We start from the raw sequence: 26,237 nt of genomic DNA on the forward strand, positions 1-26,237 counted from the left end.
GTTAATTGTAGTAGACAATGGTTCTAGGTAAATAGCACCCCTGGACATGAAGTAAATGAAAGGAATACAGGCACTTAACAATGAAAGGTTGTTTGCACAAACAGTGCTTCAAATGTAAATAAACAAGGGTCTTCTCAACGGTCACTACAGTAGTAAAACTTTGGCACGTGTTCAGCAGCCAAATTGAGAATTTACATTAATAAAGTCTCAGAGTTTCTAACTGACACTAACAGTGGCTTCACAGGCTTCTCCAGCCTGCCAGTCTTATAAGGAGATGAAACTACAAAGGAAAATGTAATGCTTTTGAAAAAAAAAAACCTATGTGTTTGGGATTTGGGAATGTCAGTAATATAGGCCACGTGGAAGATATCAGGCCATTTTGGGCATTTCCTAATGCAATGTTTCAATCTATATTTAAATGACTATACAAACATTTGCTTGGTGACACATGGCAAAATGTAAGGACTTCTATGAAAAAATTACAATGGGGACTTCTAAAAGGCCAAGTTTCCACTAAGTACACTCACTTTTAGATTAAATAAAAATATCTGTTTAGAAAGCAACTAGCTGGTACTATACCAAAACAATTTTTATCATATGGTAATTAACACTATTTAGGTAGATGATTTTATAGTTTTACTTCCAATGTCTGTCTACTAGCATAATTAGGCCAAATTCCTAGATCTATCACGTTAAGAGGTAAACAGCCTGATGACGTGATCATAATGCCTGTTATACAGAGATACATATTTTTAAATATAACCCACACAAAGCAAAAAAACAAAAAGTGGTAACAAGGCCAAAAGTAGGGACTGAGAATTTGATAGGAGGAGCAAACAGTAATGGGACTTTTTTGGGGAACTGTTTTCTTCTAGCTTTCCTTAAATATTGAAAATCTCAACCAAAGAAAAAAGCCAAACTTAATTACGGCCAGATTAAACAGCGGTTATAAAATTAACAGAAACAGACAGTATGCAGCAGCTACAGACCAGTTGGTGCTGCCATTTGGGAGGCTGCAGATGGCTGTGGGTGGGAAATGCCTCTACTTTCTTAAGCGATGGAGATGAGTATGGTGTGTGCACTTGATGTTTTTTTCATACCCCCACCCCCCAACAGGGCTGTCTGTCATAGGCTGCCGGGCCCGCTTTACCACTTGCCCCCGAGCGTGGGAATCGGAGCGTCCTGCCGTTCACATCTCCTGCATTCCGTTTAGCGGAATCAATTAGGCAAGACAGACCCTCAGATTCCCCACCCCCTTTCCATTTTTGTCAGGTCTATATACGTCCTAATTATTTCAGTTTAGGATGCCAGAGCTGTTTCCTGGATAGACCTGATCATCCTTAAACAAAAAGAGAGAAGGCGCACACGTGGGTTGTGGCGTAAATGTCACTTTCATTTCCAATGCTAGGCGCAGAGTAAGACAGAACATTTTTTTAACACTTTGACAAGAGGGGAGGCGATCTCGTCTCCATCATGTCTTTCTGCTTCAGTAGCTTCCTCAAGGAAACCCTCTTGGAACAGAGAAGCATCTGTCCTTGTATTTTGAATAGAAGAATAAAAATCAGCCTTTGCTTTTTTTTTTTTTTTTTTTCATTTTCCTTCTAGCTCTATGTCCTCAGTAGATACAAATTAACCTTTCATTATAAACTTTTCTGAAAGTCTAATTTCATGTAATTTGACATACAACCCACATACATGCAGTTTCCAAGCATAATATTTAAAATTTTCATGGGAGGGGCCTGGGAAGGGAACAGCCTAAGTCTGTATACTTATGGAATCATTTTCAAACTAGGTACAAGACATCTCTACAACAACTTTCTAAGAAAAAAATATAAAAAAAAGTTATATATATATATAACTTTGGCCTTAAAGTAGGACAAAATACACCGGCATAACAACCTCTCTCAAAATAGCCTCACCTTTATGTTTTGGCACAAATGTGTCACTTACTTTCCTCTAATCCCACCTTCCATCATAAGGAAAAAACAAACACAAAAACAAAGTTAGATTCAATAAGTATTCCTGACCTTTCCGGTTTTTACTGTCTCTTGGTTGTAGTTCGTTCTCACACGCTCCGGGCGATCTTGAAGGAGTTTTTACTTTCGGTTATCTAGCTTTATGAAGACCAATACACTCATACAGCTAGATAACCAAAGATAACAACTCGCTTCCCTCACAGCCTCTGTCTTCTTCAGGCCAGACTCTAGATCCGGATCTTTCTGGCAGTACCGAAGAGTAGTCCTCCAAGATACTGGCCGAGCCCAAGATTCCTCCTTGTATGTAAATTTGACCTGGTTTCTGTTTGTGTGTGCGGCTAAAACATCCAAACGAGAGCCGTTGCTTTCAAAGTTTATTCCGAACTTTTTTTTTTTCCTTTCAGCAAGTAATCTCCGGCAGCGTTAGGCAACAATTCATCTATTAATATCAGAAAATAAAACCAGCTATTAAGGTGCAGCAAGCGGTTACGAGTGAGCAGCAGCATCCGTCCCTCCACAGGCCTCTATTTGCATTGTAAATTGCTTCATTCTCACGCCAGACTCTTTAGCCTCCCTCTATAGAAATGTATAAAGCCAACGGCAATTTCCAGCGCAGGTTTAGGAGGAAGGAAAAATATATATACAAAAAACATCCCATTCTATAGAAGAAGAGACAGCTGATTCAAGGACCTGCTCCGGATCCTTTTGGGTTAGGCACCATGAGCTTTTTAACCAAGCGGTGGCAGCTTGATTGCATATATCTTGTGTGTGTGTGTTTTAGGGGGGAAGATCCTCGATTTCACCGGGCTTCTAGGCTGGGGAGGAGAAGATGCCGTCCTGTAGGCGTGCTGCTGCCCCGGGTCTGAAAGAAGGAGAAAAGGGCCATCATTGGAGGGGCTTTCACTGCCAAAATGTGGACCAGCCCGGCAAGGTCAAAGGTTCGAGACCGCAGGAGACCAAGGTAATGATGATGTCATGAGAAATCTCAAGTACACGGTTATTGATATGCATCAGTGATCATCCAACTGCCCCACGCCTGCTGCCCAAGCAGCGGTAGCGGCGGCGGCAGCAGCCGCAGCATTGCAACAGCCCTATTTTCTCAATCAACATCTCTTCCGCTAGCACTACCGCCTGCTTCTGGAAAAGCAACCCGCGGCCTTTTACCTCCTCGGTGCGAGTGTAGATCGCTCTAATATCCAAGGACTGGAAGAAATCTCTCTCTAAGGACAGATAAAAGCATTTCAGATCTGGGGAATGTCTTTACCTGCATTTCTCTTCTGGCAGATTGCATGAGCAGACAGATGGAAGGCACTTTGCTATTGCTTAAAGCAGGGCCTTGCTTTCTGGGGCTGGGAATCAGATCTGTATTACGCAGTGAGTCGATGTGTGATTACATTGACAATTTGCTCTTGTGGTGTGTTTTTAATGGCTTCACAGCTCAGGCATGTTTTGTATCTATGTGCCATGGCGATAGGGCAGCGTATTTTGTCCTGTAAGTTCAAGGTGAATGCTCTAAGCAAGCCGACTTCATCCTGGTTTTTTTAAAAAATGATTTTGTATGTAGGGTGTGCCTTAGATTGTGGCACAGGTAAGTACTGCTGCTGTAGTTTCTAAGGTTGTACACAACTCTGCTGTAATAAAAATGCTGAGGCTTTGTCTGTGTGCCAAACATCAATTTTCATACAGAAGGGCAAAATGTAGTAGTCTTCCTTATGAAATTATTTTAAAAAGGATTGTTACCTTGTTAAAAGACAGATAAAATACCTGGGTGTTAAGAGAATTACCCCTCCCCCCTCTCCCCACCCCTTCCCCACCCCCACCTTTCTTCTACCTAGAGAGGAATATTGTTTTATTAATTAATTAGCCTCATTATTTTTCTCAGGACTTTTCAAAGTGGGAATATGATCACTTAAAGACCTCTCTTCTCTCTCCTTTGTAATGGGTTATCTATGTCTAATGCATATATGATATGTAAAATTCTAGTAGTCAGATGCCCCTCAACAGAACCTCTAAGGTGCAGTCCACATGAGAAGCATACTCGCCATGGGTGAGTTTTATGGACTGTTTTCCAAAATCATGAGTTATGTTTGGTAATGTTACTATTCTTAAAATACATGCTATAAGCGAATATCATAAATCTACGTATTCATTTCACACATCACTAGTTTATCACAATACTCTCATTTTTATAACTGACTATTTTCAGTCATCACCACTTTCAGAATTAATATACACACTTTCATTAATTCAGTAATTTATTAAGGCATGAGTATGAATATGGTTACCAAATTACATACAGAGCACACATATGTAAATCCTATAGAAAAGACTGGCAAGAAAACTAGAACTGCTAAAAGTCCCCAATTAAGATTTCAAGCAACAATATCACATCAATTAAATATATATTTAGTAACTTGGGTGCCAACTTCACCCTGGATTTTTTTAGTAATTTAACTTTTGGGGGGAGCATTCTTGTCCTGATTATTTAGAAGCGACTAAGCTATGGAAATTGCTCATCTATTATCCTTATCAAACTATTACACAAGAAGTACAATCAGAAATGGCTGCACTGGGTGTCTATAAAACGTAAACGCAAACTGCAAACTAAATCAAAGAAACACACTCCCACAGAGTTACTGTTCCTTTTTGAACTATGAGGCACAATATAAACTACTGGTTAAGAATTGAACACATCACTGAGGCACATGCCACTTTTGACATTATGTAAAACCCTAATGAGCTTTGCTGCCTTGGAAGATTGAAAGTATTTTGGCCTTGCTTTCCAAGACCTAGAAGCAGAATCATTAGTGACCTGGCATGTACTCATAAAGCAAGCATATGATCAGATGGATTCAGTTCCTTAAGTCATAACCCCAAGAAATGTCAGATATTATTAGAATATCTTTTTGCTTTATATATGTCTGAGTAGGGGTTGGTGAAAGTAGAGAGAAATGATGCATGTATGTCTGTATGTGTACCATCACCATATTTGTGTGAATTTGCAAGTTAACATGACTGAGTCACCACATTTAACAATTAAGTGCATTTTTAAAAATCAAGTAACCATCGTGAAAGCCAAGACACTGAACATTTGAGATGCTTCTACAATTAGAAGCTATAGAAAATACTGTCTTAAAATAGCATCTTATATGGCAATGCCACATAGTCACATCAACTGACACCAGGACTGGCCCCTTGCCTGCCACATATATTGTAGATTCTACTGAGAGCACCAAAAAATAAATTTAGCCAACATAATGATTATGGGCAATCTGTTCATTAGCCACATATAGCCATTAAATATTTTAGCTCTCCGTCATCTTTCAAGGAGTGAAGAAAGAAAGATACATAGAAAGGCTTAACACTGAGCATCTGGGTTTTCTGAATATTGCCAAGGTTTATCACATACATTTCAAGGACTGTATTATCATCTAAGAGTGAGACAGACAAGTTGAAACAATTGTGCTACTAGCTCTAAAGATTCCTAGCAATGTCTGGCATACATTGTAGTGAGTAGCTATTAACACATGTTTTTTATTTCAGTTATTTTTGTTTTTCAGAAAAGCTATTTAGCTGAGCTACAGAATACCTTTTTGAAATCTGCATATTGAGGGATATACTGAATTCATTTGGCTTGCCTACTCAATCTCTAATAAATTCCCATTAATGGTCAGTAGATTAGGACGTGATTGTCATGCTTGTTTTCTAATCTTTTTATAGGTCTCCAGATGGCTGAAACATGTATTGAAACATTCTGGTTTTCTTGGGAATAAACAATCTCTGCTTAAGTTAAAAGTGAAAAGTTATAATTTTCCACATCTTTAGATTAGAATTATGCTATTCTATAAACATAAATTGATATGGTTCGCTGCTAATATTTAGAACACCTCTCTGAATCCTATTCAAACAACTGAAGAGTATATAAATTGGCCTATCACCAAAATCCCTTTTTACTATTGAGTTTGTATGATTCTCATGCATGTAAACCACAGTCCACTAATACAAACAAGACTACCATTTTCCACATCAAAACCATTTAATTTATAGTGATTTGTATAGTTCAAACAAGGTACTTGACTGACTTACTTTCTAATGAAAATTCCCTATTATTTCTCCTATGCTTTGAATTTCTTTTTGATAAGCAGTTAAGGTTATATTTGCATTATCCTTGATGTATTATATATGTAGGCTACCTATGGGGAGAAAACGGCACATATGAAAACTTAGATTTTTCTGGAATTGTTTTTATTGCATGCACTGGGAGACATGCAATACATTGCAGGTCTGCTACCCAATAAATAATATTCTATTTTTATTTTATACTTTGAATTTATCAAATGTAAATTTAAAAAATTACCTTTGGTTGGTTGCATTGTCTATTCATTTTATGCTTCTTTGTAGTCTCATCTGAAAAATAGGCAAGAAAACAAATGATCACAGTTTTACATATATATGTATATATATATATACACATACACATACACATATATATAATCATGCCTAGATGTGTTTTTATTTAAAGTATTGCAATTACCATGATTCCTTACAATGCCAAGAGATTCCAGAAAACCCCAGTACAATATATCCTGTGCTTCAGCACCTACAGGGTTAAATATGCTAATTTGCATTTAAATGGAGACATGCATGATAATGGGAATGCAAAATATGCAGAATCTGGAGGGGTTTGGGAAATTAATTTTTTTTCTTTCTTCTTTTATTTTTAGCTTGGAAGAAAGAGGAACTCTTAAGAAAAACATTAGGGATTTGAACATTGTAACCTGCCATACAAAAGAGGAGGGAGAGTTCTTTCATGTAAGAATTTTAAGACTGGAACAAAGTCATATTTTTTAAATGTTTAAAGCACTGAATTTCCAGGCCTTTCAAACAATGGGAATCCCTGGATAAATATCTAATCCATTAGAAAGATGCAAATAGTTTACTGTAAGGCCACAGCACGGTGAGATGTGCATTCATATCCATGGCTTCTGATTGGCTATTTCCTCCAGTAAATCAATGAATAATGTAAAACCTGATTGCTGTAAAGTGGCGGATTTTTTTTATTCCCTTCCCCATCCCCCAACGACTCAATATTCAAGAAGTCTTTCACTCCCCAAAATAGGTTGCTTTTCTTTTATGATTTTTTTTATGATTATTGTTATTTTGGAGACGTGGGGTGGGGCTACTGGTTTTGCAAAATGAAAGTACTGCACTGGTTCAATTATGCTGACTATGGGAGCTCATTTCTCCAGACAACGCCCTCATTACCGGTGCCAAGGTGAAGGAGGATGTCTGGCAGAGGTAGGCACCAGGATGGGGAGGAAACTGAATCCAACCCCGAGGTTCTGGGCCTAAGGAAGCCACAGCTCCCAAAGAATCTCCGGCCATGGCCGAGACTTGACAGAGCCTCCGGACTAACTTCTGATCAATTCCACAGCTGCCCTGACCCCTCAAGGTAGTTCCCCATTCATACACCGCGGGTATATTTGCAAGAGAAAACGCCGCAGACACGAATGCTAATACATCGCCTGGGTTCCCACCACCCTGGGTTTCCTCAGACAATTCCAGGCCAAAAAAATGGAAGGTCTTGCCTTCCTCAGCGGGGTCTGGGCTCCTAGAAAACCGCAGAGACTCCGCTCCGCTCGGATGCCGGAAGAGTCAGAAGCTGAAATGCTCCTAATCCCAATAAGTAACCGGGAGGATTGCATCTGGATAAATCAGAATTTGGGATAACCCTATAAAGATTCCCAGAATCCAAGAGGGAAAGAGAAAAGAGAAGTGGAAATCCATCAGGTCTAGTTAGCAACTGTACATTAAGTTTCGACCAGAATCCAATCAGACCCTCACTTCATTGCCAGGTAATTACAAGTTTGAGATGGTTAAAAGAATTATTCAAAATGCGAATCCTGAATCCCAGGAATGCAAAATACAGTTACATTTGGCTCTAGGTTTAGGAGGGAAAAGTCCCACTACCAACAACATAAAATTACATACAAAATTCCCCTTTCCAACTGAAATTTTCCTGGCATCTTTATACAATTGGGGGTCAGGCCAGGGATAATTAACAGTTCTGGCTCAGACAACTCACGAGATCAACAGGTTTAGCATCGGAGACACAATCAATTAGCTGAAGCAAAGCCCCGGACTGGCCCTCGGAGCGGCCCGCAGCGGGGATCTGCCGGCACCGGCTCCAGGGCAAGGTGACGAGCGCGGGCGCCGGGCCGCGGCAGGCACTGCTGGCCCCGCGCAGCCCGCCGAGTTGCCACCTGCGGGCCGCCACGATACTCACTCGCTCTGTCCCTGCGCCAGGCAGTGTCGCCCCCCCAATCCAGCTGGCAGGAATTGAGGCGCCAGCCAGAAGACAAGATCCAGAGTCACAGGACGATCGCAGTACAAAAACAGGCTCCTTTCGGCGTCTCAAAAAAAGAGAAAAAAAATGTTCAGATTATCCCTCTCCTTAGCACATTTAAAACTGCCGCTCAATTCCACACGGTGATTCTTGCTTGATTGCGTCTAAAATAGTTTAAACAGATCTTCCCGCCTGGAAAGCGAGGGAGAAAGGCGCAAAAGACGAAGGAGGAAAAAAGCCAACTTTTCCCCCCCACGCCAGGCACTTGCTCCCTGAGCCTCGGAGTGGAGAGTGAAGTGGTGTGTGCGACGCTCGGCAAGTTTTTGGGGGGGCTGTCCAAGGTCTAGTCCAGCCCCCTCTGCCGAGGAGGACGTGCTCTGAAACTCAACCAATTTCCCCACTGCTTTTGTTACTGATGAACTGAAGCCCTATTGTTCATCCATTGCCACGGTCTTTTTCAGTCCCCACACTACGTTCTGCGTTGCCAGAGATAATGAATTTGCACCCAAACCTCTCATAGTTCCCTCCTGACAGACGGAACAAATTAGAAATGTCTCGTCTGAAGGAGGGCAATGGCTACATTTTCCTATTGTAGGAAGCAAAGAACACATTTCTTTGGAAACTTCTGCCTTTTCTACCTTTTATTTTCTTCTCCCTTTTTCTCTTTTCCTCCAGTTTTTTTTCTCTTGATTTCTTTTGACTTTTTTTTTTTTTTTTTAGAATACCCCGTCTTGTTTTTCCAATGCACCATTTTATGTAACTTGTGGATCTTTTCCATCTTTCTTCCTTTTTTCCTTTCTTTTCTTTTTAAGACTCTTGCAATTTTATTTACAAACTTAGAGAATGACCTTTTGACTTGCAGACTTTTTTTTTTTTTTTTTAAGAAGGAAAGGTCTTTTGGTTCAAGTCCCCTTTCCTCCTCCCCCTCTTTTTGTTGTGCTAGTTAAATGTGTTTGGCTAAAGACAGCAGTACATTATAAGCATTTTTATTCTTTAAACTCCAGAGCTATTCAAAAGGTACCAGGGATGCTCCATAGGGGTTAGCTATTTGAGGGAAAAGGAAAAACGTGTGTGTGTGTGTGTGTGTAAGAGGCAGTGAGATGTGGGAGGACGTGGGTGGGAGTGTGCAGGGAGATAAGGGTGGAAGCCTTGAGGGACGGTGGGTTTCCAGGAACACGAGCGGGGAGGCTGTCAGGGGTGTAGGCGCGAGAAGGAGGTGCAAGAATCTGTCTCGCCAAGAGAGGCTTGCACCCCTAGGCCTGTCGGCGAGCCCCGGCCGACCGCAGTCTGAGCACGGGTGTCTGCGCGCGCGGGTGCCTGTTCCGAGCCTGCGCGCGTGCGACCGGGAGCGGGAGGGGGGCTGTAAAAATTCTGACGAGTGGCCCGTATGTAAATGTGGCGCGGGGGGAGCAGGGAGGAGGTAATGAGAACCGCGGGCGCGCAGGCCCGCCAGCGGCCCCCAGCTTTCCCGCCAAGTGGAGCCGGAGGACAGACAGCCATGCGTGTCCTTGGCGGGAGGGCCCCCGCCCGCCGCGCGCGCCCGCCCCCCGCGCACACGCACACACTCCCATAGCCGGCGTGGGGCCCGGTGGCCACGAGCATGTCAGGAAAACAAAGCTAGAGCTGCGAGGTGGAACGAAGAAACAACAGCCTTGGCGGCCAAGGGCAGGACTGGGAAGCCGACATCGCGCCCCTTTTTTTGCCAGCCCGCAGCCCGGCCCTTCGCCCCCGGCACGGCCCTGGCCCAAAAAAGGCCGAGGACCATTTCTTAGCTGTCTAGGAGAGGGTGCCGAGCTGAGGCAGAGGCGGATGTGCTCAGGGAGGTGCCAGCGGCCCCCCGCCTGGTGCGCGGGCACGCACCCGCTGGCGCGAGGGGCGGGAGGCGGGAGTCTGAAGGCCTCCCTGGCGCGTAGGGGAGAGCCGCCGCGTCCTCGCAGAGACTGCAGATCCCCAAGTGAAAAGTGCACCAGGCTAAATCCGGCAAGACAGCGCCCGACCTGCCGCCACCGAATCGCTCACACCTCAATGACCCCCCCCCCAGACAATGTAACGGAAAGGGCCTGGCTGTTCAGACAGCCTTCTCTGACCCAACCTATCAACCCACCCACCACCAAATGGATGAAACTCTAACTCCAGCCCGGGAGCTCTGGCCTAGATGGCCCCAAAGATAAGTCCCAGAGGTGACGTGGAGAGCCACTGATCTCTCGCTCATCTCGCTCACAGCGCCTGCCTCGGTGTTCACCAGCCCAAGCACCTCCCCAACACGCACACACGCACACACATACGATACTCCTATCACATTAAAACGCACGCTCAAGGCATGGCTGTTAATGAAGCCGACGCGCTTAATGAGTGCACAGGTAAATAGGTACCGAAACGAGAAGTCCCTACCAGTCGGCTGGGCGATTTACCTCTGCCTACTGGAAACACGTGTAGCTTATCGTGTTTTAGGAGTGATTTGCTGTTGTCTGAGGTCTCCCCCTCCTCTTCTTGTGGAGAGAAGCCAAAAAAAAAAAAAAAAAAAAAAATCATGTTCCATTGTCAGAGTCTTCTTTCTGATAAGCTACCGAGCATTGGTCTAAAGCATTTGGGGATTTGATTTGGTATGTTATCTGTTGGTTTTGGATTTGTTGTTTTGGGATGTTTCGTTTTTCTGGGGGAAGGAAGAGAACGTGTGTTTGGTGGGGCTGGAGGCGCAGGACAAGATTCTGCTGTGCGGCCTGAAGGCTGGCGATGCTGGAAGCTCGGCAGTGGAGAAAGAAGTCTGCGGTTCGTCCTCCCCCGGGGTCCACACATGAGTTCCCTTGGACCCCTTGGGCCTGGGATCCGCCACCGCCGTTGCCGCCGCGGGTACTAGCGGGCTCCACCGGCTGCCGCTCCGTGTTTTCCCCCATCCCGGCTTCACGTTCAAGGTTTAGCTGCGAGGTCACGTCCATTGACGTCAGCTCCCTGTCTCCCTCTACGTCCGGCTACATTTACATACATCAAGGAAATTAGGGCATTAAAAAAATATGCAAATCCTGCGCGAAGAGGAGCCTGTGCATTCCTGGCGCGATCGCCTTTTATTGAAGCTTTTAATTAAAGGGGCCAGTTGGCGAGCCCCTGAAACAACCGCCAAAACCCCCAAAAGAGAAAAATAAACGCTGTAGCCTTCGGGAACGGTTGTTTCGGCTCCTGTTCTGTGGGCGGCTGAGGACCGCCGGCTGCCCGGCTCGGAGAAGAACAGGTTAGAGGAGGCAGCTCCAGCCCATGCATAATCAGGGCTCCGCGGCGCCTCCATTCTTTCCTCCTCCTCCTCCTTCTCCTCCTCCTCCTCTCCTCCACCTCTCCTCCTCCTCCTGCTCCCGCTCCTGTTGGTTCCAGCGTGTATTATTTTTAATACTGATGCATATGTAAAGATATATTTGCATTTTTAATTCGCGGAAAGTTCGTGTTTATTGCTTTATTGATTTACACACCTTTTTATTTTATTTTTTGCTATCTTATTATATCTCTGTCTCTCTTGTCTCTTTCTGTCTGTCTTTATTTTTTGGCAAGTGTCTGTTGCTGTCTCTTGATAGATAATATGCACAGTTGCCTCCCTGCTTCTGTTTATTTAAGGCTCCAAATATGCGCATCTGTCATGTATGTGATGCCAGCTGTATAACCTCCTGGTTTGGTCATAAAAGAAAAGACACATTTTTTTTTTCTTTCCTGACATATCCCATTGATCGGATGTAATGCCCATCGCTCAAGGCTCAAAGTTTGATTGTCTAATTATCTTCATATTAGCAAAACACATATTGGCCAGTGCTGTTGAGATAATGTATGTATAAAAGAAAGTGACTCCAAAGATTTCTAAAGAATTTTTGTGCTGATTAACTGAGAGGTGCGGCATTCACTGCCCTATTGCTTTCTAGCATTTCTTATTGCCCCCCCCCAAAAAATCTTTTTTAAAATGTGTAGAAGCAGCAACCGACAGCCTTCTACAAGGAAGACATTTTCAACCATGTTGTACGTTGCTTCATTCAAAATTTACCAACTTTCATTTTTATCTTACTATGACTGGAAACAAGGCATATTATCTTGTTGAAAGACATCCTTAATTCCTGACTTTTGAATGAAAGCAAATAAACAAAACAGTTTACTATCTTAAGCCAGCTGATTTGTCTGAAAACATAGAGGCCTTGAGTTAAATTTCAAGTAACAGAAATCTTATTTATAGGGTCGGATTTTTCTTCCTGGTAATTTGTCTATTCAGCACAATGGCTTCTGAAAAATATATATTATAAAGTCCACTTTAAAAATTTCCCCAAAGCTACCATTTTAAGAAGACTGAATCTATAATTGTATAGCCACAAGAACAGCAAATATGCACACATGCAGCTTATCCAATTAAACAGATACGAGTACTTGCACAGGTAATTAGTTTTCTTATGAATGACTTACCTGCACAGATACTCGTGGCAAAACTCACCCTCCCCAATAGCTTTCATGTATAAATATTCACATGTATTTTCCCCCATTTAAAACCTACAGCTCTATGCCATCTTTTGTGCTAGACTATCCAGCATCCATTTTTAGCACACTTAATTCTTATGGCATTTCCAGCCTTACCTCTGACTGCAGTTTTTTTAAGCCTATATACCAAAGTGCTCATATGTCACCCAATAAAAAGTGGTCAAATGGCTACATGTAAAACATTAAAAAACAGAAATACACTTATCTTTTAGGTTTGCACTTACTTTGCCATATATAGCAAGATTATGTTTCCTAAAGTAAATTTTCAGCATTTTTTATGAATAGTTGCAGGTTTCCACAGCCGATTACAGAATTGCCAGTTTCTAAGGGGCACCCGGCTGAGTGAAACAATTCGGGGCAGGTTCAATATCTTTTCGAGTTTGGTTGCAATTCAATCATGGGTGGTGGTTTGATTCTACCTGTACACACCTGCCCACCTTTATGCAGGGATCAGGACAAACACACCGGCCACAATACAGGGCATACAGTGGCGGTGCATATATTTACGTGGTAGTAGTAGAGAATGTGTGCATGTAGGGATGTCTGTGCATGCATGTGTGTACAGACGCATGTGTGTATGTGCGCGCTGTGTGACAAGGGACACAGAGAGGTACACCTCTTATCTCTGATCTCTCTGTAATCTCCTTTTCTGTTTCTAATCTCCCTTATTGGCGGAAGGTAGTAACCTGAAGCTTCTGAACCATCACCGTCACTGCCGTGTGCGCGCTGTGGCTTACCCCGGGGGCCGATGGCTCGGTGGCTCGCGAATTCGGTGGATGTTGTGGTGGAGGGTGGGTAGCGCCGCTGCCGCTGCCACCGTGGGTCCGGGTGCTCTGTCCCAGCCCGGCAAACGAGCGCGCGGTGCCGGAGCCCCCTCCCACCCCGCCCTCACCCCCATCCTTCCCTCCTCTCTGCGCCTCCTCCCGCCACCCCCCCCCCGCCCCGCATTACCATATGGAGGCCGAGTCCCTGCGAATCACAGCAGCAGCGGGCGGTATTTGAATAAGCCTCGCTACCCGCAAAGACCCCTACTCTTCCGCAGGCGACTTGCCCTGCACCAAGGGCCAAAACTCAGGCCATAACCTGTCAGCGGCCGACACCTCCCCAAAGTGCCCTGGGCGCTCGGGAGGGGAGGGTGCTGAGCCTCCCACTTTTATGTTAACTTGGCTGATCGGACCAAACAATAAACGGGGAGACTGGGGAGACCGAGGAGTTAGAAACAGAGACGTGGGGGACGGGGAGGGTGGGGGGAGGGGAGAAGAGAGTAAGGGAGAACAGGAGAAGAAAGAGGAGAGGCGCTGGGTGTGTGTGGTGCGGGGGCGGGGGGGAGAGACAGAGGCTGAGGATAGGGGCAAAATAAGGGAAAGGATTGCCCTATAAGAGAGAGTAAAATGGAGAGGGAGTGGGGAAATGATGGGAGGGAGAGAGATGCCCAAAAATCTGAATTTGGTCTTTCCAAGCTAAAAATACCACCTCACTGAACTTCACAACCTCCAATTAGACACGTGTTTCTCCCCCACTCACACGTCATCGAATGATTAATTTGCCATCTCAATCAGAAATAATTATTTAGAATTGTATAATAGATACAGGATTTAACGAAAGGAGCCAATTTTGTGAAATACAGCAAAAGGCATCACATTTATAGACGATGTTGGCCACCTCATGTTAAAAAATTTAAGGCTCGCCTTGAAGACTCAGACACTTGCCTACCCTTCTGAAATAGCGAACTAGAGGCCCAGAGTCATGAAGAAGATATGTTACACAATATTTTGGACTTTCAGTAAGAATTTTTCTTCTTCCTCTTTGACATTTGATTGTTACATTTTTCTTCTTTACGAATTCATTATGTTTACCAAAAACAAATGTAAAGTTTAAAATTTTACTGCAAAATATACCTACATTTTAACTGAGGATATGATTTTAAACGTCTGTTTAAATACACAGCCAGTGTCATTTTGCATACTAACTCTTTCAATAACTGAGATTCCGAATTTAGCGTTTTCAATACCCCCCATCTACAAACCGGAGCAATGATTTCCCTGTACAAAACAATCAGAATCATAGTAAAATTTCCAGACACCTAGAGGATGTACCCCATTGTAAATATCCCTCTTAATATTCAGAAGCCAAACCCGCATCCTTTTGAGACACACATAAAGAACGCTTCTGATTAATAATCTCTCACCCAGCACACCGAGGCCAAAGGCAAGGAGCCGCAGCAAGTCAAAGGGCGCAGAATTCTCAATACCTAGAATTTCAATACAGATTCCTTCCGAAGGGCAATAATACTTGGCCAGCAATGCTTTGGGGAAGACAGCCACCTCCAAATACTGACTTCTTCGTGGGTCGGGGAAGGGGGACGGACGCGGTTACTGGCATTGCTGTGTACAGGAATTGTGCATACAAGATGGTTGTAGCTCATACATGCGGCCAGGCCCAGGCTTCTTTCTTTCCTTCTTTCCTTTTATTTTGTTTTTGTTTTTTGTTGTTTTTGTTTTTAATGGCAAGAAATTGAAATCCTTCTCTCTGTGGCTAGCCGCCATAAAGGCGGGATCTCAACGTCTTGTTTATTTTTAAAGCCAGTGTGGACCCCAGGTTGAATACCCCGCTCATTTTACCAGGAATGTCCCAGTACTCAGTCGCGGCCCACAACGCGTGAAAAGAAGATAAAGGGAGAGAGTTGGTGGCTTTGAGCCAATTCTGTCGAGGCCCCGTATTTCGCCCCCAAAAGACCCTTCTTTTCTTTCTCTCCCCGAAGGCGCTCCATTAGGCCAGACAAGGTCACTGCGGTCGCGGCCAGGTGAGCGAGGGGACGGTCCCCGAGGGCAGCGGCCCTCTCTCGTGAGCTCTGGTGGGTCTGTAAACCCACCCGATGCAGAAGGCTGAGTGGTGCGGGGGGCCAGAACGGGGCTCCCGGCTCCGGCCAGCAGGGGAACAGCGACACCTACTGGCCGCGAGGGCACGCGTCGGGGCCGTCGGGGCGGCCCCTACCTGGGGGTGCCCGGCTGCGTGGACTTGGGAAGCCCCAGAAATCTGTACCCAGGGCTCAACCTGCTCCGCTAGGCCTTGCTTGCTCTGGGAAAGGCAAAGCCTCCGCTTCTACAGACCCCTAGGGGGATGACAGAAGGCCTGCACACGCTTGTGGGCACACACGCTCTCCAGCCAGAGACTTTTTTCTGGGAAACCGAGGGACCCGCAGACGCAGTTAGCCACGGTCTCCCGGTTTTATGAGAGATCAGGCCGAGACGGGAGCTCTAATCGCTCCGGGTTCACGACCCAGGCCTCTTCATCAACTCTTTTCAGTGCTGACTAGAAATTTTATCTTTACGAATTAGGAACGGAGAGAGTTCATTATCCTCCATAAAGAAGGGAAATGTACGAATCAAAGACATGAACTCGTACACAGGGGCTGATGCCAGGCTAGCGGACGGCCGAACCCGAGCCCTCCTGCTCGACAGCCTCGGTGGCACCTTGAGTGCGCCATGACCCTGACGGCCGCCGGGAATGAGATTAGGTAGCTTTTCTTTAAGAATTATGATCTTCTTAATTACACCAGCAGTAAAGTCAAATTTGGGGTGCCGGCTATATTTTCGAGACCTACTAGATACCTATGTAGACAGATGATAGATATAGGTAGATAGATAGACAGACAGACAGACAGACAGATGATAGCTAGATAGATTCTTCTAAATGTAAGTGTGAATGCTTAGATTGTTGGCATTGGTTGGAAAATGTGGGAGAGGTTGCCAAGGGAAGGCGAGGCCCTCAGAATCTAGCAAGGATGAGGATGAAAAGAAATCATGTATTTCAGATTTCCTTTCTCACCTCAGTATTTTCTGCACGAATAGCCATCCTAAGAAAAGGAGAAGCAGGTGATCCTAGCATTATGTGGAGGAAGGATCTCAGGTTGTTCTTCCCCAGATGCTTCTGCTACTTGTGTTGGGTTCTGATGCTCACCTGGGCCTGAGAAGCCTGACTGAGTGTGAATCAGGTGTTAACTTGCTTAAACATTAAAATATATTCCTTCTAGAAAGATTCGAACTAATTAGAATCCTTCAGAGTTTTCATTTAAAATGCTCATTTAGATTTCTAGCACTTAAACAAGAAATTTGAGTTCATCTTGGAAGTTATTTTCCTTAGCTCTAGATACTGGTTGGAACAGGAGTCTAAAGTGTTTTGAGGAAAAGGGGAGGTCTATTGGGTCTAAATATATGTACGCATTCTCTAAAATTACAAAAGTTTTCTATTTTATTTAAATAAAATTGGAATCTCTTAGTGCCCCTAAAGTCAAGAGTTTTAGATCAAGAATTCTTCATTTTTTAATTAAAAATTCTCTAAAATTTCCATGAAAGTTGTTCTTCAAATCAGTTTTGCAAAGTATTTTTTTTCTTTAATTTTTTTTCCTTCAAGTGTATCTGACTGTGTTTTGATGATGTATGAATTCACATCCCAGAGCAGGCCCTTAGCAGTTTGTATGATATAGGTTAAAAAAAAAAAAAAACCCTGTATTACTAATAGTAAATAAAACAGAGCTATATCTGAATGACATTTCTGTCAATTAATCCTGTACTCCACTGCATATCAAAGTCAACTTTCTCCTGGTGCAATAGAAATCTTCATAGAACAGAAAATTATACAGAAAAATTAAATTACACTGGGTACCAACAAGCAACCATTAATCAAACCTAGTTCAAGGGTGTCTTTAGGTACTGAAAACACTTTGAGAAATTCAGGGGTTTAAAGTTTTCCCTAAGATGCACTAAGTTGCTAGAATGTAGCTATATTTGTATTTGTGACTTGAAAATCTTATCCAAGTGGGTCCTCATTGTTGTTTGGTATTCTTTAATTTTATTGATCCTAAATACTGTTGATTTAACATTAAAAATAGAAAATTAGAATTTAAGTGTCAAAAATTATGGAATTTCTCTATACACCTAGTCACTCCCCAAAACATAAGCATATTAAACCCTAATTAAAGGATTATTTACTTTGAACAGAAAATTAGGCCAGTGAAATATTTCTTATTCACAAGAAATAGTAATGTATGCATATTATTATATGTAACATTATGTAATGGCTATATAAAAAATATATAAACCATGGATATTTGGTTGTTACATTGGTGTGTGTGTGTTAAGTAAGGGTGGAGACAAAGCTTCTCTTCTGTTTAGGTTTTCCTTAATATATTTCTCTTTAAATTCCTCTTATTAAGCAAGTAAATTAAGTAATAAAGACAGGCTAAAATGTCATTAGATTATGTCTGTGTTCCTTTGTCATACCTGCCCTCCTTCTGGGCTCACCTTGGAGGGTGTGTGTGTGTGTGTGTGTGTGTGTGTGTGTGTGCGCGCGCGCGCGCGGGCGCGCGCAAGAGCGCGTACCCACAGACATGCCTGCATTTCCTTTCTTGCTTGTTGAGAAGCATGAAGGAAGATAGGGATGCAAAGATGGGATTATTGATCAGAAAGGCACATTGTTGCATGTAAAGTAAGATGGAAATATTTAAAACCCTGTTAAATCCCAGCTAGATGATTATCTGGGGGTGGGGGCCTTATTTGTGGTAGCAAGCAGGCTGATCGAATAAATCACTAGAGGACTTCCAGCTCCTGGACTGGCCTCCCTTTCAGCTGCTTTCAGCAATCTACAGGGGCTCAATGACGTTTGGCTTTAGGGAATAGAGCTCCAAGGACACCTGTCTGCATCTGGTTGGAGACAGGTGTGTGTGTGTGTGTGTGTGTGTGTGTGTGTGTGTGTGCGTGCGCGCGCGCGCGTGCACATGTACAGGGAGGAGTGGATACTTCATCAGCAATTTATTTCAAAAAAAATATTGATCCTAAAATTCTGCTATGTCATCAACTGGAGTCAGGCACCAAGGTCACTAACATGTCCAGGTTCACTCATGGACCGTGGCAACATTATTGGTTTTGATGGTACGAATGTGGCTTCTATGAAAGAAGGTTTGGTTCTTCCTTAGAGTGGGGCGAGGCTCTATACTCCCCCTCCTCCCTTCTTGATCCCCGCAAACAAAACCATTCTACCACTTGAGCCATCTGCCGCAGGTATAATGGATGGCAGGGGGCCGACCTAACCACACTTCAGTCTCTTCTAGGTCGTCACCGCTCTGCACCAAACAAATGAGTCCTGTTTCGCCACTAGGGTGCCGAGGTGGCTGGTGGATGCTGGCCCCCGCCCCTGGCAGCATTCAGCGCTTAGAAACCAGAGCCAGTTGACAACACGCGAAACACACAGACACAGAGAAAACGCCGAGCCAACGCGCTCTCCCTCTGCCCCCTCCCTCTGCTCTCTGTACACATGGAGGACATGTACACAGCCTTTACACACTTAAAAACCCTGGCGACTTCCTCTGAATTCTTAGTTACTTCTGACGACGGCCTTTCCCACTGCACATACCCCCTGGTGTGTGTGTGTGTGTGTGGTGCTTGTGTGTGCGCGCGCGCGCGCAAAAGTGCGTGTGTTTAAAACGCTTATTGGTAGGTCATCAGCAGCTGATCAGACATAATAATCCAATAATCTTTTTGAATGCATACAATTTTTCGTTAAGGGTAATTTTTTAAAAAGAAAAAAAAAGGAAAACTGTCGATTTTCCGTGCAAGTCTTGGATTCCCAGTTAGGTTCTACACAGACCTACCAAGCCCCCGCCTTCCTAAACTTTCCCTTAACAAGGTTCGAGCTAGGTGCAAACTGTGACTTCATGATAGGGCAGAGGCTGTTTAGAAGAGGGGAGCTGTGGGGACGCCCTGCATAGGGAGAAAAACCCGATAGCGGAAAGCCCTCCCAACCCCACCCGCCCCGTAGCCTCACGGAACCCTGGCAGGATCACAGGGTGCCCCAGGTCAGGAGCCCAGAGTCCAGCCTTTCCAAGCCCAAAGCACCCTGCTGACCACGGCCCTTTGGTCGGATCCCTGCTCGCCGCACCCCGCTCCACCCGCCCGCTAGCAACCCACCCCCATTTTTATCATCGTTTGAGTAATCCCTGGTAATGGTGCCCACCTCTCCTGCCTGGGCCATGGGCAGAGGCTGGACCCCGCCAGGAATCGAACTCTGCTATCCCCAGAGTACTTACCTCGAGTGAGGCCCTGGCAAATGGTGTCCCTGAAGCGTCAAGTTTCCTCTCTCAGCCGTTGTGCCAGATTCCCCTCCTGTCTGCTGCGCTCTCGGCGGGGCAGGCTTGTCTCTCCCTCTCTCTCTCTCTCCCTCTCTCTCTCTCTCTCTCTCCCTCTCTCTCTCTCTCTCCCTCTCTCTGTTACACACGAGGATTACTTGTGATTTTAGAAGCAAAAGCTTGCTTATTCGGAGAGGAGAAGGAGGGGAGAGGGAAGGGAGGCGGGAGGGAGGAGAGAGAGGGGGAGAGAGAAGTAGAAGGGGGATGGAAGAAGAGGAGGAGGTGGAGAATTCGAGGTAGTGAAGGCGTAGGTAGAGGAGGAGGGAGGGGAGGGGTAGGGTGGAGTAACCGAAGATGGGCTGGGATGGGACGGAGAGGAATAAATTGCTCCCCACCCAGCTGCAGTGCGACGCCCCCAGCGTCCCGGGGGAGCCGGTGCGTCAGATCGCTGCTGGCCGAGGCGGGGCTGTACAAAAGCGCCGCGGGACCCTCTTCGCGGGCTTCTCCCCAGCCAGACTGAGCGCCGGAGGCCTCTCCACGCTCGAGCTCAGACCGCGGACGGCTCTCCTCCGCCCGGACGCGGGTGGCTGTCCAGGGGCTCCAAGCTCCATGCAACTTAGGTTTCATTCCTGGGTTCCTGGTCACCCTCGCCCGCATCTCAGACACGAACTGAAAGCCCGCGCATCCCCACCGCGTCCTTACCCTGGCCTCGGCGCCCACCTTAGCCTTACTCCTGGGCGGGGAGCCGCTCACACGGGCGGCCTCCGCACCGCCCCGACTCAGTCTGCCTCAGCCCTGCGGCTCTGCTCACATTTGGGGCACCCCCTCAGCTTGTTATTACGGAGAGGGGTGTGTGTGTGTGTGTGTGTGCGTGTGTGTGCGTGCGTGTGTGTGTGTGCAGCGCGCACGCTTCTGACTAGAAAGAAGGTGAAATCCCTGCACGAAAAAGTAGCTTCGGTCTCCTACAGCTTGGAGCCCCACGACCAGGTCCTATCATATCCAGTATTTGACATTACAGTCTGCAGCAAGGACCAAGGCAGGAGCTCACCGGATCATTTCAAATGAGTTTCTATACAGCAAAGATTGTTTATTGTATTGTCAAGTACGAAAATAGGCTTTAAAAAATAAAGAATAGTTGCAGGGAAAGAATGGGGTCATTTTGGTAATGGTGGCCAGGAACCAAAAGTGGTTGAAATGGGTTTTTTGGACAAGAGCATCCATAATGGCTAAAGGTGGAAGCCTCAGACTGGTACAAAACCAGTTCATTACGTGACGGGATTAAAAAATAGGAGCATGCTTTTCGACATAGACAACCCATTAGTTCTCTGTTAACTGCATTAAGCCAGCACCATGAAACGATTACATGGCCACCTTCAATGTGCAAACACAAGGGGTACTACAGAGGGTGAGCACAAACGTTTATAGAACTCTGTGTACACACATACACATTTTTACCTTTAAAATGAGAGAAACTTTGATTAAACTCATAAATGCATATATTCTTAAACTCATAAATACATATATTTCCTCAAACAACTATTCCTTAAATATGGTAATTTTCCTCTGCATTTTTTTACTGACCAGCAAATACGACATTACAGTTATAGAGTAGGCTACTCGGATCGACATAATTCTGCTTATATTTATCGTAGATGACACGTCATAAAATGCCAGAGGGGGAGGGGAAACCATGAGGGGCGGAGAGATGGCTTTTTATTAACAATTATATTCTCTCCTAGCTGTTTCATTTAAATAATAGCAATGGTGTCACAGATACCATCCTCCTTCTCCCACTCCAGTGAGACCACTGGAGGGTTTGGTGAACAATGCATTGTATATTGGTTAAGGGATTATCATTGCTATAGAGTTATAGGTCCATCCTGTGGCATAAAAAAATCTTTGAACGTTAAATTATTGGAACACTTGGCATGTTTTAGAACCTGTTTATCTGCCACATCTTGTTCCAAAATAAGCAGGATAAAACGTTGCTAGTTTGTGCCCACCTTAGTTTTGAAGGAAAATGAAACGAAGTTGTTAGTTGTAGGTAAATAAAAATGTTTCCCTTCATCAGAACGAGCCGATGTGCAATCTATTAAACGAGGATTGTATTTTACCAATCGGAAGTGGAATTTTAAAAATTCTTTTGGAGAGCGGCAATAGGAGAGGAAGAAGGATATACACAGATCCCACTCAGCCTGCACTCACAGGTCGCTGTGCTAGAAGGGCACACTCCGTGCACATCGGAATCCCAGCTCTCCCGCAGCCTCGCGGTTTGGGGTTCGGTTTCTGAGAATGTGTGCAATCTCCGTGGATCAGGCACACATTTAGAAATGAGTATTTGTATAAGGGCAACGTTCAGCTATAGTACAATGGCATGATGGATCTAGAACTCATTTTTTCCTTATTTAAAAATTGCTTAATAATTAAATTGCTCTGTGTATTGAACACTATTTTGACTCTTTCTTTGAAATTATTAGCCAGTGTTTTGTTCTAATGAGGCTTCAGATTTGGGTTCTCTGAAAGAAGGGGTGGGGCTCAACAAAATACACTTTTGTGGTACAGAACACTTACTGTGAAAGAAAGTAATTGATTATCTAATAAGTAAAGGAGGAAAAAGAAACTTTGGGTCATTTAAATAGATCTTAGCCATTTGCAATACCTTTTTAATATTTTAAACAGCAAATTTTATAAATTACATTCCTTTTGTTTTTCTTTTAAATCATCTACAACCTTGGAGAATTCATCTTTCTTGTTAGCAAAATGCTCCCCCTAACCCCCAGGCTTGACTTAGACACCAAGCAGCCCCAGTGATGTCTGGCCTGCCCCCTTTGAAGGTTTGGAACCCTTTACGAGGACTCAAGGAAAAAACCCAATCTGAAATTAGTTCACTGGTGACACCCCCTCCCCCCCAGGAGTTTATCAGTTTTTTAAGCATCACATGACTAGATGGAAAGGTAACTTGAAAACACAACCCGATTCTGAACAAAATCATTTTGTCCTTTGACAAGAAAACATAGTTTTATCTCCAAGTTCCACCCAGGAGCCCAAGGCTGCATGTCAGGGCTGGTTCCTACCCAGATCACGAGGGGATCTTCAGCTGGCAGATGAGATCCAGCAAATGGGATTCAAGAAGAAACTCTTGTGCATTAAAAAAAAGGGGTGGGGGTGTGTAGGGGTGCCGCTTCCTGATTCTTTTTCCGAGAGGTCCTGTGATAACAATCAATGGCTTCCACAGCACCAAGGAAAGCAGGAATTCACTACTAGTTTTGAACATGATGTATTTAATAGGGCTAGTTTGAGCTTTGTTTTAAAAATTCCCCTGCAGAAAATACTTGTTTCTAATATTTTACAAGATTTTCTAAAATCTCCCTTATAGGTAGTCATTGCTGGGGTCATGTTACAATTAACACAGCAATACAGGGACACTTGGGGGGCCATGTAAATATCAGCAAAAAGAGTCTGCCAACCTTACCTGGCAGCTTTATCAATAAATGGGAGCTACTTCAAAGAGACATGTTTTCATATCTACAGCTACAACTCAATTCTTTATGAAAGTGAGTTTCCAGTTGAACTCATCAGTAAAGAATTAAGGATTTGGGATACATGCCCAAATCTGTAAATAACCACTTGGACACTCAGCCTCTGGCCACAGGGCTTCACAGTTACTGTCATAACTCTCCAAGCCTTGGTTTTTAACCTTATGACTTTTAATGCTATGAATTAGTCCTGTTGGGACTAATCACACAGATTCAAATTCAGCATTAGAGTTGGTCACTTAAACATTATTCCTTATTTTATCCAAAATTAAGCCCACTCCCCAAGACTGAGAATTTGTTTCTTTATGTCTCAAACCCTTCCTTAGGTCTCTAAGGGGTTCAAACCAGCCCTTAGCATTAGATTCCATGAAAGCAAATATTTGGTGTCCAAAAGGAAACAAAAGGTGTGGGGAGGGAGATGCCACCATTCCTAAATTTTCTTTCATTTCTGTATAATAAAAATGGAGACTGGCAGTACATGAAATCCCCTCTACAGCTCACCAAAATTGGTTAAATGTTTACATAATTCTAATTGAGCAAAAGTCCCATGGTCTCGAATCTTAGAAAGGGTCCCAAACTGGCTCTTTTTGGATGATTTTTAGAGATCTGTGCCAGCCTAAGCGATTCTCAGGCAAAGTTACCCAGATGAAGGTGGAGCTCCTTGTCAGTCTGTGAAGGTATTTTAACTAGAATCTTCTAATTTTGCTTCCTAATTCACACCCAGCCGTACTTGCAAGGAATTGGTGGCTAATAAAAGTCAAAGAGTCGTAGGGTAGAACCCCACAGTTTCCACCAGATGGTCTTTGGCCAGAAAACAGAGATCGAGTTGGGGCAATCATCTCCACGCCCCTTGCGCCTGGACTTCAGGTCACCTGAGGCTGTGGCGGCGGGCGACCTCAGGTGAGCAGCTTGGGACCTTAACACTGGAGGCTCATCCTAGGGCCCCCAGGCCTACCTGGGGGGGGGGGTGCCCTCCGAGAGCGCCTTGACCTGGGCTGCCGTTCATGTTGGTCTTTTCCTGCAAAAAACACCTGCTGCCGCGGATCAAGTACACCTGATACCAGTTGTAGTCAACAGAAAAAGGAAAAGAGAAAACCCCACCCTCTTTAATTCCGTTTGGTTAGAGTCTGGGCTGCCAAATCCATTACATAATCCCTGCTCAAGCTGACACCTGTGCGGGTGCTGGAGCTGGATCCGGTTCTGATGGCGGCTCCGGCCTGGAAGTTGGCTCGGCAGCGCCCCGACCAGAGGCCAAGGGGAAGAGGAACGAATTTGAGACCGGAGGTCGGCGCCTCGGTCTGGAGGGAGAGGCGGGGACTGGATCCTGCAGGGTAGGCTTCAAAGGTGGCTCCCCAGAATATTTGGGACGCGAAAAATCAAAGCCATGGTTTTGAGGATCCAGAACCCTCAGGGTACTTCCGACGTCCCTCGCTGCTCCAGGCGAGGGTGGGCTCCTTGGGGCGCCCCCTCTGGCCTCATTAGAGGCTGGCTACTCACCTGCTGCGGGGCCTCGGGGAGCCTTCACTCCCCGGCCGCTCCCGCCTTCCGGGGGGCCATTGAAGCCCATCTTGGAGGCACTCACGGCTTGGCCTGATAGGATGCCACTTTCCCCTGAAGGCTGACAGTGGCTTCATTAATCGGCCATGCTTAAACCAACCTAAGAGAATCTCTATCTGGCAATGAGGGTGCTTCAAATATCATTTGCTTATAAACGAGCAGTTTTGGCAAATAGTGATTAAAGCACTGAATCCTGCTCTCCCAAAAACCTGAATGTCTTTGGGGTCTGCACCAGTAACCCCGTGATAAAGGATTAGTCCCCAGACTACTGGGATATCCACAATCCTCCTCCCCAAAACTCCGGCTTCCCGGCTGAGACGAAAGACCTCGGACCATGTAAACTCCGTCAGACCCCGTGTTAATGTTTCCGAAATTTTTCTGCAAAAGAATTACAACCTCCTCAGGTGACCCGTCCACTCACCAGGACACCGTGTCAAAAGAACTTGTGGCGATTTACAAATACTAAGAATTTCGACAGTGCTATTCGAATAAACCCAGGCTTCCTTTCATGCAGTTCTTAGGGATTTAGTTGAGACTGTGGAGACGCGACAGACTCAGTGTCCCCAGTCCATAATGGAAAATGCTTTGGGGGCTTTGGTTGCGGGGGGGAATCTAAACCTCAAGTTCTGGGGGGAATCTTTAAAAAACAAAAACAAAACCACTAACACTCAGCCAGAAGCAGGGACTGTCCCTGGACATTTGCATGCTCCCCCTTCCTCGCGTGTTAAAATCACCAGCGTCGATTTCCTGGCGTCCTTCTCAACCCCCCCCCCCCACTTCCTCAGACCGAATCTGTAGACAGGAGAAACGTCGTTTCTGTTTCTTTTCTCTACCAATTTCAAATACATGTGGATTTTTTTTGTTGTTGTTCCTGCACCCTAAATAAATATTCTTTTACATTCGTGTGCACCTAAGAGGGTGTAGACCTGGGTCCCTCTCCCCGGTGGCTGCCGAGTAGGATAAATTAGCCCCAGGATCAGTATGCTGGGGGTGGCCAGAACGCGCACTGCCCTCCGAAAGCTGGCGCGCAGAGGCGGCCCCGCGGAACCTGCGCTCGCAGAGAAAGCTATCTTCACAGCAATTTAACAAGCCCCACCCAATAAAAGTTAAAGCGTGATGGCACTATACCTTGGCCCGGGTTACATAGGCGCTTGTCTCCCATTTTGGACATGCTGGAAGTGTTGGGTTTGGGGAGGTTT

At 45.0% G+C, this 26,237-nt stretch overlaps 1 protein-coding gene and 1 non-coding gene across 4 annotated transcripts in view; both read right to left on the minus strand.

Moving 5' to 3' along the window:
* Positions 1–26,237, minus strand: part of LOC146405635 (uncharacterized) — a 26,519-nt gene extending 282 nt beyond the window's left edge. Inside the window, exons 1-4 of one of the 3 annotated variants that reach the window (XR_014838263.1) lie at positions 26,167–26,237; positions 8,263–8,389; positions 6,334–6,383; positions 1–2,838 (exon numbers count right to left, since the gene is read on the minus strand). The exon at positions 1–2,838 is cut by the window's left edge and continues 282 nt beyond it. Coding sequence is in view for 2 of the 3 variants with exons in the window: in XM_085014020.1 (XP_084870146.1) it covers positions 9,514–9,924 (411 nt within the window). In the remaining variant the exon portion in view is untranslated. Of the gene's footprint in view, positions 2,839–6,333; positions 6,384–8,262; positions 11,634–13,559; positions 14,337–26,166 lie in introns of those variants that run through there. The other 2 variants (XM_085014021.1, XM_085014020.1) reach the window with 2 other exon arrangements.
* On the minus strand, positions 2,086–2,172 carry MIR9-2 (microRNA mir-9-2). The gene has a single exon (NR_038511.1). It is a non-coding gene; the product is annotated as a microRNA mir-9-2 (primary transcript).

Source organism: Sus scrofa, chromosome 2 (genome assembly GCF_054392235.1).
Source record: "Sus scrofa isolate SSC_HxYL_T2T_F1_AM1 chromosome 2, Sscrofa_HxYL_maternal_Yorkshire_Landrace_v2.0, whole genome shotgun sequence".
Taxonomy (NCBI): domain Eukaryota; kingdom Metazoa; phylum Chordata; class Mammalia; order Artiodactyla; family Suidae; genus Sus; species Sus scrofa.